This window comes from Triticum urartu, chromosome 4A (assembly GCF_056163025.1).
Source record: "Triticum urartu cultivar PI428250 chromosome 4A, HENAU_Tu73, whole genome shotgun sequence".
NCBI lineage: Eukaryota > Viridiplantae > Streptophyta > Magnoliopsida > Poales > Poaceae > Triticum > Triticum urartu.
This window is the reverse complement of record NC_141876.1, coordinates 168,590,431-168,612,867: the sequence shown is the minus strand read 5'-3', so window position 1 is coordinate 168,612,867 and position 22,437 is coordinate 168,590,431. Positions and strand designations below refer to the sequence as shown.

The following is a 22,437-nucleotide window of genomic DNA, read 5'->3' as shown; positions in this document are numbered from 1 at the left end:
GGTTCTTTGTGTTGGATTGAGTATTATGAATCTGAAATTGTTTGATGCATATAGTATAATCAACTCACGGATACTCGCGGTGACATTGGAGTATCTAGGTGACATTAGAGTTGGTTGATGTGTATCATATGGTGTTATTTTAGTACGAACTCTTGGTTAGATCAATCGGAAAGAATAGCTTAGTGTTATTTTAGTATGAACTCTATGATAGATTGATCGAAAAGAATAGCTTTGAGGTGGTTTCGTGCCCTACAAATAATTTCTTCTTATGTTCGATGCTAGATAAGAACTTTGGAGTGATTCTTCATCGCACATGAGGGATGGTTATATGATCCAATTATATTAGCAGTGTTGAGAGATTGCACTAGCGAAAGTACAGACCCTAGGCCTCATTTTCAAGCATTGAATACCGTTTGTCCTCTGTTTTATCAATTGCTACCTTTTTGTTTTTTATTGTTCATATTACAAGAATCAATATCTACTATCATTACTACGCTACCATCTCTTCGTCGAACTAGTGCACCTATATAAATTATCATTGTATTTGGTGTGTTGGGGACACAAGAGACTTTTTTTTATTTGGTTGCAAGGTTATTTGAGAGAGAACATCTTCATCCTACGCCTCCCACGGATTGATAAACCTTAGGTCATCCACTTGAGAGAAATTTGCTACTGTCCTACAAAACTCTGCACTTGGAGGCCCAACACGAGTCTACAAGAACAAGTTGTGTAGTAGACATCAGTGTGCAACCACATATAGACAATTTGGTAAGATTTGCATCTATCATATTGGGTATATTGTCATTTGTCAAACTGGAAAGATTGATATTTGTTGATCTAGTAACATTGCCATTTTTCAACCTTGTAACACTGCCATTTGTTAAAATATGCAGGTAAAAATGACTAGCACTATCTAATTTTTGCAAGTAAAATTCAGTAATTAAGCATAGATTTCATTCATAGACTAAGCAGTCGTTCTTTATACAAATAGTTCAACTCGACAGCTAAACTGACCAAACTTTTTCAAATTGTTGCCAACCACGTACTGAAATAGCTAGTTCAACTATATATACTAGCTAATTTTAAGTACGTTGTACAGTTCCACCACATCTATAGTCATATGAACTGAAAAAATAGCCCCTAAAGACTTCTACTATGGAGGGGCTTTGTACTACTTCCGGCAGCCTCTCCTCTGCCGGGCGTGCTCAGTAAGAGGCAGAGGAGGAGGAGACTACCGACGAGCTGGACAACTTCAATACGGTGCCTGCCGCTATTGCACCTTCAGCGACACTCACCTCGAACGCCCTCTGCCGCTCTAGACGACCCTTCTCGAAGGGGTGGTTCTCCACGTAGATCTCCTGATTCCTCAAACCTCCTCGTGAAGAGAAAATCACACGGCTTATTAGTAGCAATTGACTATGTTATTATTGGTCTTCACACACATTTCTGATTGCGGACCTGTTTGTCATGTATCACACACATCTTGTTCAGTTGAACTATTTCTGTTGTGTTGGCTCATCGCAAACAGTTCATCCAAGTGAACTATATGCCCTCCATCACACATACCTTGATCTGGCTGATCGTTTCTATTGTTTTGCCTAATCACACACAGTTCATCCTAGTGAACTGTATGGCATATATCACACACACCCTCATCTGGCTGCTTGTTTCTGCTGTTCTTCCTTATCGCAAACAGTTCTTCTGGATTAACCATTTGCCACGCATAGTACACACAATTCTAATCTAAACCATGTTTGATTTCACCGCCATCGAAAACATTTTGCATATTTTTTGATGGTTTTATTACATCACCGTTTGTGATTAATGCATCGTACACAGTTTCGTCGAAGGGTCTCTAATTGGACTATTGCATTTGGACCAACCTGCAGTAGTGTGGTATTATTGTGTTGTGCGTGTTGCCATGTGGTGTAGTAGGATTGGATGAAAAGAGGTTCACACGGATCATGACTATTGGTCGTTGGATCTTTGGTGACGGGTAGCTAGCATCACACCACTTGGGCTAGGGGTGGTGTGCGCGGCATGCTCATCATGAGCAAAGAAGACGACGGCAGCGGGTTCGGGCATGGATGGCGGTGCTACTTTGGTGGTCCTCCGATGAAAGCGAGGTGGCAGGCGGCTGTGGCACTCAATGGCGATGAGTTAGGTAGCGTTAGAAGCAATGGGGGCGTCCTCGGTTGGTGTCGGTGACGAGCATGAACGTGGTTGTGCTCCAACAATGGCACGGGGGCGGCGGGCTTCCCCAACAAAGCTCGCTGGTGATATAGGTGTCTTTGCGTGAACCAAACGGTGAGGCAGTGCGTCTAATAACAAAAGAAATAAGGAGGGGTAATATTGAACTCGGGAACCTCGGGTGGAGACAGAACGTAGCGGCAACGACACTTCGGGGCAGTGAACCTCGGCGAGGTTGACCACCCCCTGGCCGCACCACCCAGGCTTGTGGGGCCCCTGGACATCGTCTCGACTAATTGAACTGTTGTGGAACGTAGCATGCAATTTCAAAAAAATCCTATGATCACGCAAGATCTATCTAGGGAATGCATAGCAACAAGAGGGGGAGAGTGTTTCCACGTACCCTCGTAGACCGAAAGTGGAAGCGTTAACTTAACAGCGTTGATGTAGTCGAATGTCTTCGCAATCCAACCGATCAAACACCGAACATACGGCACCTCCGAGTTCAGCACATGTTCAGCTCGATGACGTCCCTCAAACTTTTGGTCCAGCAAAGTGTCAAGGGAGAGTTTCTTCAGCACGACAGCGTGGTGGCGGTGATGGTGATGTGATCCACATAGGGCTTCGCCTAAGCACTACGACAATATGACCGGAGGAGTAAACTATGGAGGGGGGCACCACACACGGCTAAGAGAACAATTTATGTGCTTTGGGGTGCCCCCCTGCCCCCGTATATAAAGGAGGGGAGGAGGCTGGCCCTAGGGCGTGCCCAAGTGGGGGGAAACTGACTAGGACTCCTAGTCCTAGTCGGGCCCCCTTTCCTTTCTTTCGAAGGGGGAAAGGGGAAGGAGAGGGAGAGGGAGAAGGAAAGGGGGGTCGCGCACCCTTCCCCTTGTCCAATTCGTACAGCCCATGGGGGCGCCACCCCTTGTGGGCTCTCCTCTCTCTCCCCTGTGGCCCATGTTGGCCCATTACTTTCCCGGGGGGTTCCAGTAACCTCCCGGTACTCCGAAAAATACCTGAAACGCTCCGAAACCATTCCGGTGTCTGAATACTATCATCCAAAATATCAATCATTACCTCTCGACCATTTCGAGACTCCTCGTCGTGTCCATGATCTCATCCAGGACTCCGAACCATCTTCGGTCACCAAAACACATAACTCATAATACAAATCATCATCGAACATTAGGCGTGCAGACCCTACGGGTTCGAAAACTATGTAGACATGACCGAGACACATCTCCAATCAATAACCAATAGCAGAACATGGATGCTCATATTGGTTCCTACATATTCTATGAATATCTTTATTGTTCAAACTGCAATGACAGCATACCTCATTCCCTTTGTCATCGGTATGTTACTTGCCCGAGATTCGACCGTCGGTATCTTCATACCTAGTCCAATATCGTTACCGGCAAGTCTCTTTACTCATTCCGTAATGCATCATCCCGCAACTAACTCATTAGTCACATTGCTTGCAAGGCTTATCGTGATGTGCATTACTGAGAGGGCCCAGAGATACCTCTCCGATGCTTGGAGTGATAAATCCTAATCTCGATCTATGCCAACCCAACAAACACCTTCGGAGACATCTGTAGAGCATCTTTATAATCACCCAGTTGTATTGTGATGTTTGATAGCACACAAGGTGTTCCTCCGGTATTCGGGAGTTGCATAATCTCATAGTCAAAGGAATATGTATAAGTCATGAAGAAAGCAATAGCAATAGAACTTAACAATCATTATGCTAAGCTAACAAATGGGTCTTGTCCATCACATCATTCTCCTAATGATGTGATCCCGTTCATCAAATGACAACACATGTCTATGGTCAGGAAACTTAACCATCTTTGATTAACGAGCTAGTAAAGTGGAGTCATACTAGGGACACTTTATTTTGTCTATGTATTCACACATGTATCAAGTTTTTGGTTAATACAATTCTAGCATGAATAATAAACATTTATCATGATATAAGGAAATATAAATAACAACTTTATTATTGCCTCTAGGGCATATTTCCTTCAGTCTCCCACTTGCATTAGAGTCAATAATCTAGATTACATTGTAATGATTCTAACACCCATGGAGTCTTGGTGCTGATCATGTTTTGCTCATGGAAGAGGCTTAGTCAACAGGTCTGCAACATTCAGATCCGTATGTATTTTGCAAATCTCTATGTCTCCCTCCTTGACTTGATTGCGAATGGAGTTGAAGCGTCTCTTGATGTGTTTGGTTCTCTTGTGAAATCTGAATTCCTTCGCTAAGGCAATTGCCCCAGTATTGTCACAAAAGATTTTCATTGGACCCGATGCACTAGGTATTACACCTAGATCGGATATGAACTCCTTCACCCAGACTCCTTCATTTGCTGCTTCCGAAGCAGCTATGTACTCCACTTCACACGTAGATCCCGCCACGACGCTCTGCTTGGAACTGCACCAACTGATAGCTCCACCATTCAATCTAAATACGTATCATGTTTATGACTTAGAGTCATCCGGATCAGTGTCAAAGCTAGCATCGATGTAACCGTTTACGACAAGCTCTTTGTCACCTCCATAAACGAGAAACATATTCTTAGTCCTTTTCAGGTATTCTAGGATGTTCTTGACCGATGGCCAGTGATCCACTCCTGGATTACTTTGGTACCTCCCTGCTAAACTTATAGCAAGGCACACATCAGGTCTGGTACACAGCATTGCATACATGATAGAACCTATGGCTGGGGCATAGGGAATGAGTTTCATTTTCTCTCTATCTTTTGCAGTGGTCGGGCATTGAGTCCGACTCAACTTCACACCTTGTAACATAGGCAAGAACCCTTTCTTTGAATGATCCATTTTGAACTTCTTCAAACATTATCAAGTTATGTGCTTTGTGAAAGTCCAATTAAGCAACTTGATCTATCTCTATAGATCTTGATGCCCAATATATAAGCAGCTTCACCGAGGTCTTTCATTGAAAAATTCTTATTCAAGTATCCTTTTATGCTATCTAGAAATTCTATATCATTTCCAATCAACAATATTTCATCCACATATAATATTAGAAATGCTACAGAGCTCCCACTCACTTTCTTGTAAATACATGCTTCTCCAAAAGTCTGTATAAAACCATATGCTTTGATCACACTATCAAAGAGTATATTCCAACTCCGAGAGGCTTGCACCAGTCCATAAATGGATCTCTAGAGCTTGCACACTTTGTTAGCACCTTTAGGATCAATAAAACCTTCTGGTTGCATCATATACAACTCTTCTTTAAGAAATCCATTATGGAACGCAGTTTTGACATCCATTTTCCAAATTTCATATTCATAAAATGCAGCAATTTCTAACATGATTCGGACAGACTTAAGCATCGCTACGGGTGAGAAGGTCTCATCGTAGTCAACTCCTTGAACTTGTCGAAAACCTTTCGCAACAAGTCGAGCTTTGTAGACAGTAACATTACCATCGGCGTCAGTCTTCTTTTTGAAGATCCATTTATTCTCTATCGCTTGCCGGTCATTGGGCAAGTCAACCAAAGTTCATACTTTGTTCTCATACATGGATCCCATCTTAGGTTTCATGGCCTCAAGCCATTTTGCGGAATCTGGGCTCATCATCGCTTCCTCATAGTTTGTGGGTTCGTCATGGTCTAGTAACATGACTTCCAGAATAGGATTACCGTACCACTCTGGTGCGGAACGTACTCTGGTTGACCTACGAGGTTCGGTAGTAACTTGATCTGAAGTTTCATGATCATTATCATTAGCTTCCTCACTAAGTGGTGTAGGAATCACTGGAACTGATTTCTATGATGAACTGCTTTCCAATTCGAGAGAAGGTACAACTACCTCATCAAGTTCTACTTTCCTCCCACTCACTTCTTTTGAGAGAAACTCCTTCTCTAGAAATGATCCATTCTTAGCAACAAATATCTTGCCTTCGGATCTGTGATAGAAGGTCTACCTAACAGTTTCTTTTGTGTATCCTATGAAGATGCACTCCTCTGATTTGGGTTCAAACTTATCAGGCTGAAGCTTTTTCACATAAGCATCACAACCCCAAACTTTAAGAAACGACAGCTTCGGTTTCTTGCCAAACCAAAGTTCATATGGTGTCATCTCAACGGATTTAGATGGTGCCCTATTTAACATGAATGCAGCTATCTCTAATGCATAACCCCAAAACGATAGTGGTAAATCGGTAAGAGAGATCATAGATCGCACCATATCTAATAAAGTACGGTTACAACGTTCTGACACACCATTACACTATGGTGTTCCAGGTGGCGTGAGTTGTGAAACTATTCCACATTGTTTCAAATGAAGACCAAACTCGTAACTCAAATATTCGCCTCCATGATCAGATCGTAGAAACTTTATTTTCTTGTTACGATGATTTTCCACTTCACTTTGAAATTCTTTGAACTTTTCAAATGTTTCAAACTTGTGTTTCATTAAGTAGATATAGCCATATCTGCTCAAATCATCTGTGAAGGTCAGAAAATAACGATACCCGCCGCGAGCCTCAACACTCATCGAACCGCATACATCAGTATGTATTATTTCCAATAAGTCAGTGGCTCGCTCCATTGTTCCAGAGAACAGAGTCTTAGAGCATCTCCAGCCGTTGGCCCCCTAGGGGCGCATAAAATCGCCGCCTGGGGGCGAGCCGGTGCCAAAATCAGCATGGGGCGAGCGGGTTCCCTGTCGCCGGTCCCAGGGTCGCCCCCAGACGCGAGTTTTAAAAAAAATGAAATTCAGCAAAGTTCGGAAAATTGGACAAAATATTCGGCTAAGTTCGGCAAACTCGACATGTATTTGACATATTCGACATTACATAAGTTATTAAAAACGCAACTAAGGGACGAAGAAGTCGCTGAGCGCGGCGAAGTCGCCGACGTCGCTTCCATCCTCGTCGTTGTCGGCGGCGGCCTTCTCCTCCTTGATGCGGCCACCCTTGCTGGACCCCTGCCCGGCGTCGCCCAGTCGGACCGGTGGCGGCGGCACGTCGTCATCGCTGTCGTCGAGGACGGCGACGCCTCCCTCGTCCCGGCCACGACGCCGAGCTTTGAACCGCTTGTAGGTGAGGCGCTGGCGTTGCAGCCCCGTATGCGCCCAGTCGACCTACACCCACTTCAGGGCCGCCGCGTCGTCGAGCTCCTCCTTGACGCCGCCGGCAAGCCCGGGCTCCGTCTTCACGACGGGGAGCCCCAGCTCCATCTTCACGGCGGCGAGCCCTGGCTCCGTCTTTGGCTTGATGTAGCGCGGAGGAGCCAAGGAGGGGGCGCGCCTGTCGCCCTTGTTGATGACGATGTCGGCGTTGCGGGTGCGTCGGCCGAGCGGCGTCTCCGCTGCGGGCTCGGCCTTGACGGTGAACACCACCGGCGAACCGGAGGAATGGGAAGAGAAGCGGGGGGAGAATTGAGAGGAGGAAGACGAGGAGGAGCCGAACCTCCTGGGCATCCATTGCCCGGCGCTCCAGCGGGGGGGCGGGGCGGCCGCCGCGGCAGGGTATGCTAGGGGCGGGTCATTGCCGCCCTTGATGTACTGGAGTACCGCGTGGAGGGTGCGGCTGGGGGCGCCCCACCATAGGCGGCGCCCGTCGCTGTTCTTGGTGCCCCCCACCACCGGCGCCCTGTTGGTGGACGCCAGCCGATGCGCCCGTCGGTGCTGGAAGTACGCCGCCCACAACGCGTGCTTGTCGGCAGCGTACTAGGGGAGGGCGTGCTGCTCCTCCGTTAGGGACGCCCGCACGTGGTCGACCTCGGCGGCGAAGATGACGGGGCGCGCGTCGACATCGGACACCGGGGGGATGGGGACGCCCCCGTTGCTGAGCCTCAAACCCGTCGGCCCGGCGCGCATGTCCGGTGGCACCGGGATGTTCGCCTCGAAGAAGAGGTACGCCTCCCACTCGTGGAGCGAGCAGCGGCCGAAGCCGTTGGCCGCTACCGCGTCGCTGGGGAAGCGCTCGGCCATCGGTTTGGGCTTGGGCAGAGGGGGGAAGGGGAGGAACGTCGGCGGACGAGGAGAGAGGCAGAGCTCGGCGGCGGTTGGTGTGGCCAGAGGCGAGGGGAGGCACTGGTTTTATAGCCCCACGCCGTGTGTACGCGTGGCGGGAGGGGAGGCATCGCTGCGCCGCCCGTGAGGAATCAATGGCAAGGCTGACCGCCGGCAGCCTTGCCATTGATTATTCGCGAGAAAGCGAGGCGTTCTGAGGGAAGACGAGGCACGTGTCGCTGACTTGGCAGGCCCACGGCTCTTTCGCGCCAAAATCGCTCGCCCGGCACCCCTGGGCGCCCCCCAGCGCGCCGGGTTCGGCCTGGGTCCGCTCGCACAGTTTCGGCCCAAACCAGCAAAAAAGGGCCTCCTGGGGGCACGACTAGGCTGATTTTTGGGCGCCAACACTGAAAAATCGCCTAGGGGGGCCTGTTGGGGGCGCGGGTGGAGATGATCTTAGTCATCTTGCCCATGAGGCATGGTTCGCAAGCATCAAGTGATTCCAAAAGCCCATCAGCATGGAGTTTCTTCATGCGCTTTACACTAATATGACCTAAACGACAGTGCCACAAATAAGTTGCACTATCATTATTAATTTTGCATCTTTTGGCATCAATATTATGAATATGTGTATCACCACGATCGAGATTCAACAAAAATAGATCACTCATCAAGGGTGCATGACCATAAAAGATATTACTCATATAAATAGAACAGCCATTATTCTCTGATTTAAATGAATAACCGTCTCGCATCAAACAAGATCCAGATATAATGTTCATGCTCAACGCTGGCACCAAATAACAATTATTCAGGTCTAAAACTAATCCCGAAGGTAGATGTAGAGGTAGTGTGCCGATGGCGATCACATTGACCTTGCAACCATTTCCGACGCGCATCGTCACCTCGTCCTTTGCCAATCTTCGTTTAATCCGTAGCCCCTGTTTCGAGTTGCAAATATGAGCAACTGAACCAGTATCAAATACCCAGGCGCTACTACGAGCATTAGTAAGGTACACATCAATAACATGTATATCAAATATACCTTTCACGTTTCCATCCTTCTTATCCGCCAAATACTTGGGGCAGTTCCGCTTCCAGTAACCAGTCCCTTTGCAATAGAAGCACTCAGTTTCAGGCTTAGGTCCAGACTTGGGATTCTTCCCGGGAGCAGCAACTTGCTTGCTATTCTTCTTGAAGTTCCTCTTTTTTCCTTTGCCCTTTTTCTTGAAACTAGTGGTCTTGTTAACCATCAACACTTGATGCTCCTTCTTGATTTCTACCTCCACGGCTTTGAGCATTCCGAAGAGCTCGGGAATAGTCTTTTCCATCCCTTGCATATTATAGTTCATCACAAAGCCTTTGTAGCTTGGTGGCAGTGATTGATGAACTCTGCCAATAACACTATCATCTGGAAGATTAACTTCCAGCTGAGTCAAGTGGTTATGGTACCCAGACATTCTGAGTATGTGTTCACTGACAGAACTGTTCTCCTCCATCTTGCAGCTATAGAACTTGTTGGAGACTTCATATCTCTCAACTCAGGCATTTGCTTGAAATATTAACTTAAACTCCTGGAACATCTCATATGGTCCATGACGTTCAAAACGTCTTTGAAGTCCCGATTCTAAGTCGTAAAGCATGCCACACTGAACTATCGAGTAGTCATCAGATTTATCTTGCCAGACGTTCATAACATCCGGAGTTGCTCCTGCAGCAGGCCTCGCACCTAGAGGTGCATCAAGGACGTAATTCTTCTGTGCAGCAATCAGGATAATCCTCAAGTTACGGACCCAGTCCGTATAGTTGCTACCATCATCTTTCAACTTAGCTTTCTCTAGGAACGCATTAAAATTCAATGGAACGGTATCACGGGCCATTGATTTACAGCATAGATATGCAAAAACTATCAGGACTAAGTTCATGATAAATTTAAGTTCAATTAATCATATTACTCAAGAACTCCCACTTAGATAGACATCCCTCGAGTCATCTAAATGATCACGTGATCCATATCAACTAAACCATGTCCAGTCATCACGTGAGATGGAGTAGTTTTCAATGGTGAACGTCTCTATGTTGATCATATCTACTATATGATTCATGTTCGACCTTTCGGTCTCAATGTTCCAGGCCATGTCTGTACATTCTAGGCTCGTCAAGTTTAACCCGAGTATTCTGCTTGTGCAAAACTGGCTTGCACCCGTTGTATGTGAACGTAGAGCTTATCACACCCGATCATCACGTGGTGTCTCGGCACGATGAACTGTAGCAACGGTGCATACTCAGGGAGAACACTTATACCTTGAAATTTAGTGAGAGATCATCTTATAATGCTACCGCCGTACTAAGCAAAATAAGATGCATAAAGGATAAACATCACATGCAATCAATGTAAGTGATATGATATGGCCATCATCGTCTTGTGCCTTTGATCTCCATCTCCAACGCACCGTCATGATCACCATCGTCACCGGCTTGACACCTTGATCTCCATCGTAGTGTCGTTGTCGTCTCGCCAACTATTGCTTCTATGACTATCGCTAACGCATAGTGATAAAGTAAAGCAATTACATGGCGATTGCATTTCATGCAATAAAGCGACAACCATAAGGCTCCTGCCAGTTGCCGATAACTTTTACAAAACATGATCATCTCATACATCAAAATATATCCCATCATGTCTTGACCATATCATATCACAACATGCCCTGCAAAAACAAGTTAGACGTCCTCTACTTTGTTGTTGCAAGTTTTACGTGGCTGCTACAGGCTTCTAGTAAGAACCGTTCTTACCTACGCATCAAAACCACAATGATCTTTCGTCAAGTGTGATGTTTTAACCTTCAATAAGGATCAGCCGTAGTCAAATTCGATTCAACTAAAGTTGGAGAAACAGACACCCGCCAGACACCTTTATGCAAAACAAGTTGCATGTCTGTCGGTGGAACCGGTCTCATGCACGTGGTCATGTAAGGTTGGTCCGGGACGCTTCATACAACAATACGGCCGAATCAAAATAAGACGTTGGTGGTAAGCAGCATGACTATGATCACCCACAACTCTTTGTGTTCTACTCATGCATATCATCTACGCATAGACCTGGCTCGGATGCCATTGTTGTGGAACGTAGCATGCAATTTCAAAAAAATTCCTACGATCACGCAAGATCTATCTAGGAGATGCATAGCAACAAGCGGGGAAGAGTGTGTCCATGTACCCTCGTAGACCGAAAGCAGAAGCGTTAACTTAACGCGGTTGATGTAGTCGAACGTCTTCGCGATCCAACTGATCAAACACCGAACGTACGGCACCTCCGAGTTCAGCACACGTTCAGCTCGATGACGTCCCTCAAACTCTTGATCTAGAAAAGTGTCGAGGGAGAGCTTCGTTAGCACGACTGCGTGGTGACGGTGATGGTGATGTGATCCGCGCGGGGCTTCGCCTAAGCACTACAACAATATGACCGGAGGAGTAAACTGTGGAGGGGGCACCACACACGGCTAAGAGAATAATTGATGTGCTTTGGGGAGCCCCCTGCCCCCGTATATAAAGGAGGAGGGGAGGAGGCCGGCCCTAGGGGTGCGCCCAAGTGGGGGGAAACCGACTAGGACTCCTAGTCCTAGTCGCCCCCCCCCTTCCTTTCTTCCGAAGGGGGAAAGGGGAAGGAGAGGGAGAGGGAGAAGGAAAGGGGGGGCACGCCCCTTTCCCCTTGTCCAATTCGGACAGCCCATGGGGGTGCATGCCACCCCTTGTGGGCTCTCCTCTCTCTCCCCTATGGCCCATGTTGGCCCATTACTTTCCCAGGGGGTTCCGGTAACCTCCTAGTACTCCAAAAATACCTGAAACACTCCGGAACCATTCTGGTGTCCGAATAATATCGTCCAATATATCAATCTTTACCTCTCGGCCATTTCGAGACTCCTCGTCATGTCCGTGATCTCATCTGGGACTCCGAACAATCTTCGGTCACCAAAACACGTAACTCTTAATACAAATCGTCATCGAACATTAAGCGTGCGGACCCTACGGGTTCGAGAACTATGTAGACATGACCGAGACACATCTCCGGTCAATAACCAACAGCGGAACCTGGATGCTCATATTTGTTCCTACATATTCTATTAAGATCTTTATCGGTCAAACCACAATGACAACATACGCCATTCCCTTTGTCATCGGTATGTTACTTGCCCGAGATTCGATCGTCGGTATATTCATACCTAGTTCAATCTCGTTACCGGCAAGTCTCTTTACTCGTTTCGTAATGCAGCATCCCGCAACTAACTCATTAGTCACATTGCTTGCAAGGCTTATCGTGATGTGCATTACCGAGAGGGCCCAGAGATACCTCTCCGATGCTCGGAGTGTCAAATCCTAATCTTGATCTATGCCAACCCAACAAACACCTTCGGAGACATCTGTAAAGCATCTTTATAATCGCCCAGTTACGTTGTAACATTTGATAGCACACAAGGTGTTCCTCCAGTATTCGGGAGTTGCATAATCTCATAGTCAAAGGAATATGTATAAGTCATGAAGAAAGCAATAGCAATAAAACTTAACGATCATTATGCTAAGCTAACGGATGGGTCTTGTTCATCACATAATTCTCCTAATTATGTGATCCCGTTCATCAAATGACAACACATGTCTATGGTCAGGAAACTTAACCATCTTTGATTAACGAGCTAGTCAAGTAGAGGCATACTAGGGACACTTTATTTTGTCTATGTATTCACACATGTATCAAGTTTCAGTTAATACAATTCTAGAATGAATAATAAACATTTATCATGATATAAGAAACTTAACCATCTTTGATTAACGAGCTAGTCAAGTAGAGGCATACTAGGGACACTTTATTTTGTCTATGTATTCACACATGTAACAAGTTTCCGGTTAATACAATTCTAGCATGAATAATAAACATTTATCATGATATAAGGAAATATAAATAAAAACTTTATTATTGCCTCTAGGGTATATTTCCTTCACGAACGCTATAAATTCACATCCTCCAAGAAAATAATCAGATAGAAAGTTTCATCGCATGTTATGATATGGACCCGCCGCCACCTCTTGTTCTTTGTCAAGAGCCCTGATCTAGAGTCCGTTCGTTGCTCGGGAGAGAGGAATTTGTTGCCCTCGTCATCGCCAACCCTTCTACATCAACAATTTCATGATGCTCGCATCCTTGTGTGAGTAATCTTCTTGTAGGCATACTGGAGGTTGATGGGATTTGGATGGAATTTCATATGTAACCATGTCAACTTTGTTAAGGCTTGATCCCTATTATTCACTATGTTCTGGGGTTGATGTTGATATGACATTGCTATTCTTATTGCTTGTCACTAGGGCCCGAGTGCCATGATTTCAAATCTGAACATATTATGTTTTCATGTATATATTTGTGTTCCTGATCATATCTGCAATTTGTATGCACATGTTATTATTCTGAACCATATACCGCAAGGTGACAATAATTGGGATACTCCATGGGGATGACTCTAACTTGAGGAGTTCATGTATTCACTATGTGTTAATGTTGTGTTATGGTTTTCTATTAAAAGGAGCGCCTTAGTTACCCTTAGTTTCTACTAGGACCCCACTGTCACGGGAGGGTAGGACAAAAGATGCCATGAAGGAACTAGATACTCTCATGGTCCAAGGAATTATGCAAACATTTAACTTTCTTTGTGTTATATGACATTAACTTGTGATGATGGATTAAGACATTAACTTTCTCTATGCTAATTTTGAGAAAAAAATTATATATGCAAGCAGTAGATCTTAAATAGTTGATACATGATTAATGTTTAGCCGTGACATGATGGAACTCCTGTGAAGCATTTGCAACACTCTATGAAACAATCTCCTGAATATTCACGAAAGCTGGGTATTCTTAATCCGGTGTTACATGCACGTTACATGAGTTTTCTTTTTAGAATAAAAAGTGATACATGCACGGTACATGAGTTTTATTTTTAGAATAAAAAGTGGTATAACACTTGTTTGTTTACATGACAGGTACATGAGTTCTCTTTACATAGCAATACAATAACACTGCAAACGGAGTTGCATAAGTGGTACATTGTGGATAAGCGGTTACACAATGAAAATTGGGGTATAAAAATGAGTGTGGACCGGTTTTCCGGTCATAGAGTCATAGTAGCTCCTCAAGTGAGATGAGAGGGGAAGTTTTTTTTGGTTGATCGCTCAGAAACTGGGTAAACTGTTGGACTTAGTGCGGCAGGGGGAGATGGCCAATCTTCTTGTTCCACAGCCTCGGTCTCGGCGCGGCATAGGCATCGGTTGTTTCGGCCGCTGGTGTCTCTGGCTGGGAAGTCTTCGGCGCAGCATAACTGTCGGTTGTGCTGGCTGCCTCCGTCTCCGACTTGGTAGTCTTTGGCGCAGCATAGGTGTCGGTTGTGCTAGCTATCAATGTCTCTGGCTGAGCATTCTTTGACACGGTGTAGCTATCAGATGTTGCAGCCACCGACGTCTCCGGTTGGGACTTCTGTGGCGCGGCATAGCTATCGGTGGTGTCGGCTACTGGTACCTTTGGCTCCTCCTTCTTTGGTTCCTCCTTCTTCAGCTCCTCCTTTGCCGCGGTGTAGGTGTCAGGTAAGCTGGCCGCGATCTCCTCCTTCTTGGGCTCCTCCTTTGGCTCCTCCTTCTTTGGCTCAGTGTAGGTGTCAAGTGAGTTGGTCGCTATCTCCTCCTTCGGCTCTTCCTTCTTTGGCTCCTCCTTATTTGGCTCCTCCTTTGGCTTGGTGTAGGTGTCAGGTGTGACGGGCATGACCTCCACCTTCTTTAGCTTATCCTTCTTGGACTCCTCTTTCTTTGATTCCACCTTTGGTGCAGCGTAGGTATCGGGCGTGGCAGCTTCTGGCTTCTTCATCTCTTCCTTCGGTGCGACGTAAGCATCAGTTGTGGCCGGCGCCAACGACTTGGTCTTGTCATTCTTCTTAGGCTCTTCCTTCTTTGGCATCTCCGGTTTCTTCTCGACCCCAACCTTCTTGGGGGAATCTACTTTTGCTTTTTGTTTCTTCTCCGCACCGGTGTATCCAGAGGCGTCCTTCTTGCCTTTGGACTTATTCTCGGCACCATGGTCGTTTTTCCCTTTCGGTTTCTTCTCGGTGGTGGAAGGCTGGGAGAGCTCGCTCTTTTTTTTGGATTTCTTCTTGGAGGCAATCTCGGATTTCTTCTCCCCGGCGGCCTTGGTGGCACCTTCGGGTTTCTTCTCCATGCCGGCATATCCAGAGGAGCTTACCGAATTCTTCTCTGCAGCAACATTATCGGGGCCGACATCAGGTTTCTTCTTAGCACCGGCGTAGTCGGCGACGACTTCGGGTTTCTTCTCTGCGCTAGCGGAGACGTCAGAGACGGCTTCAGGTTTCTTCTCAGGGACAGCAGAGGCGTCAGTGGCGGCCTCAAGTTCCTTCTCAGCGCTGGCGGAGACGTCAGAGGCGGCTTCGGGTTCCTTCTCGGCATTGGCGGAGACGGCTTCGGGTTTCTTCTCAGCATTGGCAGAGACGTAGGAGTCGGCCTCAGGTTTCTTCTCAGCGGTGGCGGAGACATCGGAGGCGGCTTCAGGTTTCTTCTCGGCACTGGCGGAGTCGACTTCGGGTTTCTTTTCAACGCTAGCGGAGACGTAGGAGTCAGCCTCTGGTTTCTTCTTTGCGTTGGCAGAGACGTCGGAGGCAGCCTCGTGTTTCTTTTCAGCGCTGGCGGAGACGTCAGAGGCGGCTTCAGCTTTCTTCTCGGTGCTGGCAGAGACGTAGGAGTCGGCCTCGGGTTTCTTCTCAGCACTGGTAGAGACATCAGAGGCAGCTTTGGGTTTATTCTCGGCGCTGGCTGCGACGGCTTCTGGTTTCTTCTCAGCGCTGGCGGGGACATAGGAGTCGGCCTCGGGTTTTGTCTCAGCGCTGGTGGAGACGTCCGAGGCGGCATCAGATTTCTTCACTCCACCACCATAGTCAAGATCGTCGGCGACAGCGAGGGGGCTGGTGGAGGCAACCGCGAGGGAGAGAAGAAGCGCTAGAGCGAGCTGGGCTCTCATGGCAATCAACGGGACAGTGGTGGTGTGGCAGTGGAATGAAATGCCAGCAAGAGGTTGGAAGGTATTTGACTGGCGAGCGAGGGAGGGAACGAGAGGTGGCGCCGGTCTTGCATTTTCCCTGGAACAGTAGCCACTAATCTCCAACTAATTGATCCTGTAAAATTACGAGCCTGCCGTGAAGAAAGGAGCCGAAAGAGAAGGCGGGAGCTTTACAATCTCCGGTTTTGCTAAATAATAAGGATCCTTTTTTAACATCTTTTCTGGGAGAACAATGTGCTGTTTTCTAAAATACTCCCTCCGTTCTTAAATGCTTGTCTTTCTAGGTATTTTAACAAGTGACTACGTACGGAACAAAATGAGTGCTGTTTTCCAAAATACTCCCTCCGTTCTTAAATACTTGTCTTTCTAGGCATTTCAACAAATGACTACGTACGGAGCAAAATGAGTGAATCTACACTCTAAAATATGTCTACATACATCCGTATCTAGTAGTCATTTGAAATGTCTAGAAAGACAAATATTTAGGAACGGAGAGAGTAGGCAGCATGCATGCAATTTTCTTTTTCTTTTTTTGAGAGACGCAGTTTTCTCAATAACATGTGGGCCCAGACCCGAGCTGTCGACCATAACAAACGGAGGGGCCGAACAATGTGTTACCACTAGACGCAAATCAGATTACTTGTTATCAAACAAGACACACCTCAAACCCTAAAAAAATAAATCAAAACACCCCTCAAGAAAAAATCTGACAACTCAGACATGTTGCAAAAAATTGCTTTCATGCATCTAGCAAAATTACCATGCTATATAGCCATGGTTGCAGCAAGTTCATCGCAATGGAAGATGGGATATTGCTGACTACAGAAACTCTAGATCTTCCTTCTGCTGCTCCAGAACAACTGTGGCAAGTGCCCGTCTATACGCCGCTGATCTCGCGTTCCTGACAAGAACACAGATCTCTTGACCCAGCATACTCTTTTCATTCCATTGCTCTTGTCGCAACGCCGCCAGAAGCCTTGCATCACAGAACGCAACCGCAGCACCATCCTTCCCAGTGCTGCCATAATTAAAGCAGATGCAGGCTGAGTGTTCATTAGACAGGACAACATAACACTGACATGTGCCAGTTGACAAGGAGAGCAAGTGTTAACCTTCCATGTACGAAACCAGTCGTGACAAAGCCTATCGGCCATCTCAATGCTTTCCGTGTGGTGTCATCTTTGGGACCCAGACATGGAAAATAAGAACTGATATGGGACTGCGGGAGCTGGACTTCCCATTTTTCTAGACATTGTTCCTCATCCTCCTCTGATCTGTAGCAATCACGAAAATGGATGACTTTTCTTTTACAGATTCATTCATTGCTTCCTTCCTATAAAAGAAAGCGGTGGGGTACAGAACTAAATGTTTTCGATTAAAAGAAGAGTAGCAAACGGATTTTTTTGAAAACGAAACCACACTCTACTAAATAAAATAACTGTGAACTATCTAAAAGAAGGGCAGCATGAATGTTATGGCTTGCAGTATATGTGAACCAGAATTTTCTTGCCTGCACGTCTACACCTACTCAATATACTCTTTTTGGAAGAATTTAATATAGCTCCAATGTCCAAACCTCCATCAGCAAATATAAAGCTTACAGATTTGTACCTGGTTTTCCAAGCTGTAAGATCTGATAAAAATGGTGCACAAACTACAGCGCCATCTTCAAAGAAACCTTCCTTGAACACTCGAATCAGGACCCTTACAAGGTATAATCCATTTACAGGAGATGGCGTCTTAACAGTGCCACCAGAAGCCAATTTGGGTTCATCAATATCGATTTCCATCTCAGATGAAGAACTCAAAGACATTATATCAAGTTCTTTCACATAATGTCTCAACGTTTGAATGGTTCTTGGCACAAAGAGTTGGAATGAAGCAACGACAGTTGTCGGTGATGATCCAGAATCTCCACAGTTGGAATTTAATGAGAAACACTCAGGTAACACCGTATCAGAAGGCTTTAAGTCATCTACTTCAAGACATCTCACCGTGCCATCTTCTTTATTTAAACTAGCCATGATATGATGCCATGAAGGAGGTACAGGAACTCTTGGAGGTCTCTTGGCAGCAGGGCGGTACTCAGCTGCTTTATCAAAAACAGCAGCCTCTTTTGTCATAAATGATGAATATGCTTTGCTGTCTGGGTAATCATAAGGGAAGCATGGTATCTTTAACTACAAAAAGGATGGCCAGTGTATTAATATTGAAGATATATCCAAATGAGCAATGGAAGCGGAATCAGCACTGCTCTCCTTAATGCAAAATACCGAATAGTAACAGATGCCATAGAAGTACAAAACTATATAAGGAAGCTAATTCAGCAAAGGCAATAACAATTATAAGAACCTCGTGTTACATATACAATACCTGTGATGCAATCCACCGTCTCTCTCTTAAGCCAATCGCGTGTGCACCATGAGATACTAGAAAGAGCCAAAAAGGCTTTACCCAGCTCAAAGGCACGATAATGGACCACCTGTACATTCATTGAATGTCAAACAGCAATTAGCTCAAAGAGAGAACATGAAGCAATAAGAAATCTTCAAATAAAGGGGGTAACATGCTGATGTAATATAAATAGCAAAACCCTATAATAAGAAGATTAACCAAACAGATAAAAAATGCTGGAATTACCCGAGGGTACCAACCTTTCTTTAGCATGTTTCAGAAGAATAACAGGGCAGGATCGACTGAAGCAACCATTCGCTTGAATTGCTTGTCCTTGGTCATTTTCAGAATCCAGGCAGAAAAAATTCATACGTCTGTGGTGTTTTTCCATACAAAGGATCTCCTCTGCCACTGGGGGAATTATCTTACAGCCAGAATCCCACATTTCTCTACAGTCAGAAAGGAGCAAATCATGCCTTCCAGAGTGCATTTGCATTGATGAGAATATGTGTCTCTCCTCGGATGGTGCCTCCAGGTCTCCCCCCTCCAAGAGTTTGTTCTCCTGGTTCGTAACTGTTTCCGAAGGAGAATCTGTCCCCTGAGATGAAACCTCCCTGGGGTCATGAACTATCATGGACAGTATAGCACCAGGCTGAAGAATCTCAGCATGATCGATGACAGATGCTTCCAAAACATGAGGGCCAGTAGAGGAATACACAGAATGATCAGTTGGTTTAGACATATCACTTGTATCAAGTATCCTGTTGATCATACTTCAATAGCTCTCGTTAGAAAAATGTATGTTAGTATGCATAGACATAATTATTATGAATGCAAAAAAGAAAGGAAAAAGAAAGAATAACTTACTTACTAACTGGGTGCAATATACTCTTAAGAGATTGCATAGCCTTGCATCCCATGACTTCCAATCTTGCAATTTTCCCCTCTAGTGAACAACAGTTGACCAGAACACCAGAATCTTGCATCTGCAATGTGAGGCAACATATTTTTTTGGCAATATGTGAGGCAACATATTGAATAGTGGCAAGAGAGTAAGGATGGTTCACTACACGGAAGAAATTTGTTTTTATAATTGCTATGGAGAAGTAAGCCCTGAGTTGCATAAGATAAATTAAGCAAACCAACAGCAGATAGGTTTGTTCTTTCAGATAATAAGAATAGATAATTTTTGAGTGTCAAGATACTCGTACTAAGCAGATGAATGTCCCTCAGTAGAATTTAAGAACTGTTCAATTACTAACTTTATGTTTTAAAATCATGAAACAACGGAATTGGCTCTGCTAATGTTCTTTTAATGATGAAACAACAAAATTGACTTGTATCTCCTGGTTAAATAATAGCATGTGAACTCATGGTTATACTTGGACAGGGAGACTCGCATATAAATCATGAGATATGGCAAGAGTTATTCTACTGTTGTTTGTCTTAGACCCCAGTATTGACATGCATGCTATAAATGTTGGACATTCAACTCTTTAAATATAAAGAAAATGGACAGGTTTCCTTGAAGTCGACTGAATGTAGGTAAGATAAACAAAACAAAAAGGATAGACAAAGAGCACACAAAGAAAAGCGAGCATTCTGATTCTACAGAAATAGATGAAGCACCTGTTTGTCACATGCAATTCTTATTGCATCCAGCCCTTCATCCAGCATAGCAGGATGAATCCATATCCATAATTGGCGTTGTGATGAACTGCAGCTTCCTTGACTAAATCTAGTTTCAGAATTGGACAAATCTGCTTCTTTGGCCTCCAATTTGCTACTCCCTATTGAGAATGGCCGCCACATGTATGTCACTGGTCCAACAACATGAGAGTGGGGGCACCCAGCACGCCGAAGCTGGAAAGACCAATCAAGACGCACTTGTCATTCCAAACACTGTTCTACCTACACTGTCTGGTAAATATGCAAATACCGTAGCGTTCTCAATGCAAACACCTTGCATAACTTTATCTTGTAGGTGCTTTAAGTCAGGTGTTTTATCTGCAGGAGATGGACAAATAACCATTCCCAGAATGGATAATAGGGAGTCCTACAAAAGTTAGCCAGCAACAAGATTAGTTTGTTAAACTATTACAAATGTCAGTCGGTATTCGGTAATAAAGACAATCAAGATATAAAGCACAGGCTAGCAACAGAAGAAGGAACTTCCACCTCTGGACCGTCTAGTTGAATCGGAATGAAGTAGCTAGCATCATGAACAATTGTTCCAGTTTTCAACCGCTTGAGAACTGCCCTTGAACCCCTCCCGCTGCAAGATGAGATGCTGACCTTGTTACTCATTTAAATCCACATATACGATCTTAGTGTTCACAAAATATAATCAATTTGTGAAGTTAGTCCACTGGATGTAAGATTAATTTCAGGAACACTACTAACTTGTACAGCCTATCACATTCTACTCCACACAATAATGGAACTGGCACGTAATGATTTGCACACAAGCTTTGCCTTTTGCCACTTACATGAGCTAGCAATTTACATCCTTTTGCTAACCAAAAACGCTGTTTCAGAAAAGAGAATTACAAAGGATCGAAACTGAGAAGCAAGCTACAGTGGAATGATGAGAATTGCCTTTCATTATGAATCAACACTACAATTTGACACTGCTTTGAGCACGCTGACCAAATAAATTAACACTTCAGCGTAGAAAACTGTATCTCATCTCCTCTCTCGGTTTGAGCAGAGGAACACAAATGGAAGGGCTCTTTTGGCACTCACCTCCCCTGGGAGCAAATGGGCAAGACGAAACCCCACCGTCTTGCCATGGTGAACCTCTTGGCATGCCATAGGTGAGTGCGCAGCCGCCGCGCGCCGTCGCCAGCGAATGAGAACCCCTCCGCAGGGTTGCCAGCTAGCTCTTGCCGGCGCCTCACCCTCCTCGACTGACGCGCCGAGGGGTTACCCTCCTCAGGAGCCTGGCCCGCCGCGGCACCTCTGCTTGCGCGGCGGCGCTTGGAGGGGAGGTGCCCCGTGGTGCGGCGGCGTGCGGAGCGGGGCTGCTGGAAGCGGCCGTCGACGCGAGCTGAGACGGCCGCGTGCAGGGATCGTAGCTCTCCGACGCGGTCAGACGCGAAGCGCCGAACTTCGAGCTGCCGCGGTGGCGGGGGCACCGCGCCGCCGCCAGCCATTACTGGAATGGAAGGGTTTGTGAGAGTTTAGGGCCTGTTCGGAACCTCTCCCGACTCCTCCAACTCTGTAAATTCTGCTTCTCGCTCCACCCAGCGCCAGCTTGGGCCAGCTGGGACCAGCCCAATTCAGCAACCTGTACAGAGGCGAGGGCAAACAGGCGTCAATGGCTCGGGCGTCAATGGCGATGGGGTCGCTGCTTCTGGCTGGCGGCGGGGTCTCGGGTGTACGGGCTCCAGCGGGGAAGAGGTTCGGATGGATGAATCTGCCGGCGGAGGACTGGTTCCGTCCGGCGATCGGGAGATCCGGGCGCGGCGGCGGGATGGGCGGTGCTGCGCCCTGCGGAGGGTCCGAGACTCGAGAGGGAGAGATGTCGAGGACACGAGCAGACCCGGCACGGCGCGGCCCACCTAGGCACGCCTAATACACGGGCCGTGCGGGCCGGCACTCGTGCCGCGCTCCCTGACTGAGACCCCAGAAGGAAACGGGACGACCCATTGGCACGTTGAGCCCAGCAGTAGTTTCTGGGCCTATTTCGACTGTTTGGGGGCCTAATGTATAAAAAAAATCTGAAAAATAAAATAAAAAAGTAAACGGGTCG

At 46.1% G+C, this 22,437-nt stretch overlaps 2 protein-coding genes across 3 annotated transcripts; both read right to left on the bottom strand.

The window, feature by feature from the left end:
- Positions 1 to 14,064: 14,064 nt before the first annotated feature.
- Positions 14,065 to 16,299, bottom strand: LOC147975265 (uncharacterized). The gene has a single exon (XM_087518080.1). It carries the CDS (start codon positions 16,248 to 16,250, stop codon positions 14,430 to 14,432), a length of 1,821 nt encoding a protein of 606 aa, XP_087374206.1. The 5' UTR covers positions 16,251 to 16,299; the 3' UTR covers positions 14,065 to 14,429.
- Positions 16,300 to 16,889: 590 nt separating this feature from the next.
- POP1 (ribonuclease Ps) lies at positions 16,890 to 22,228 on the bottom strand. 2 transcript variants are annotated; one of them, XM_048715164.2, is made up of 10 exons: positions 21,429 to 22,228; positions 20,862 to 20,958; positions 20,623 to 20,739; positions 20,313 to 20,546; positions 19,551 to 19,669; positions 18,944 to 19,456; positions 18,663 to 18,771; positions 17,901 to 18,469; positions 17,402 to 17,563; positions 16,890 to 17,307 (listed from the first exon to the last, which is right to left on the bottom strand). In XM_048715164.2, exons 1-10 carry the CDS (start codon positions 21,836 to 21,838, stop codon positions 17,109 to 17,111), a joined length of 2,529 nt encoding a protein of 842 aa, XP_048571121.1. In that variant the 5' UTR covers positions 21,839 to 22,228; the 3' UTR covers positions 16,890 to 17,108. The 2 variants fall into 2 exon arrangements, with proteins under 2 accessions (XP_048571121.1, XP_048571122.1); XM_048715165.2 differs by having other exon boundaries at positions 18,944 to 19,444.
- Between the last annotated feature and the right edge of the window lie 209 nt (positions 22,229 to 22,437).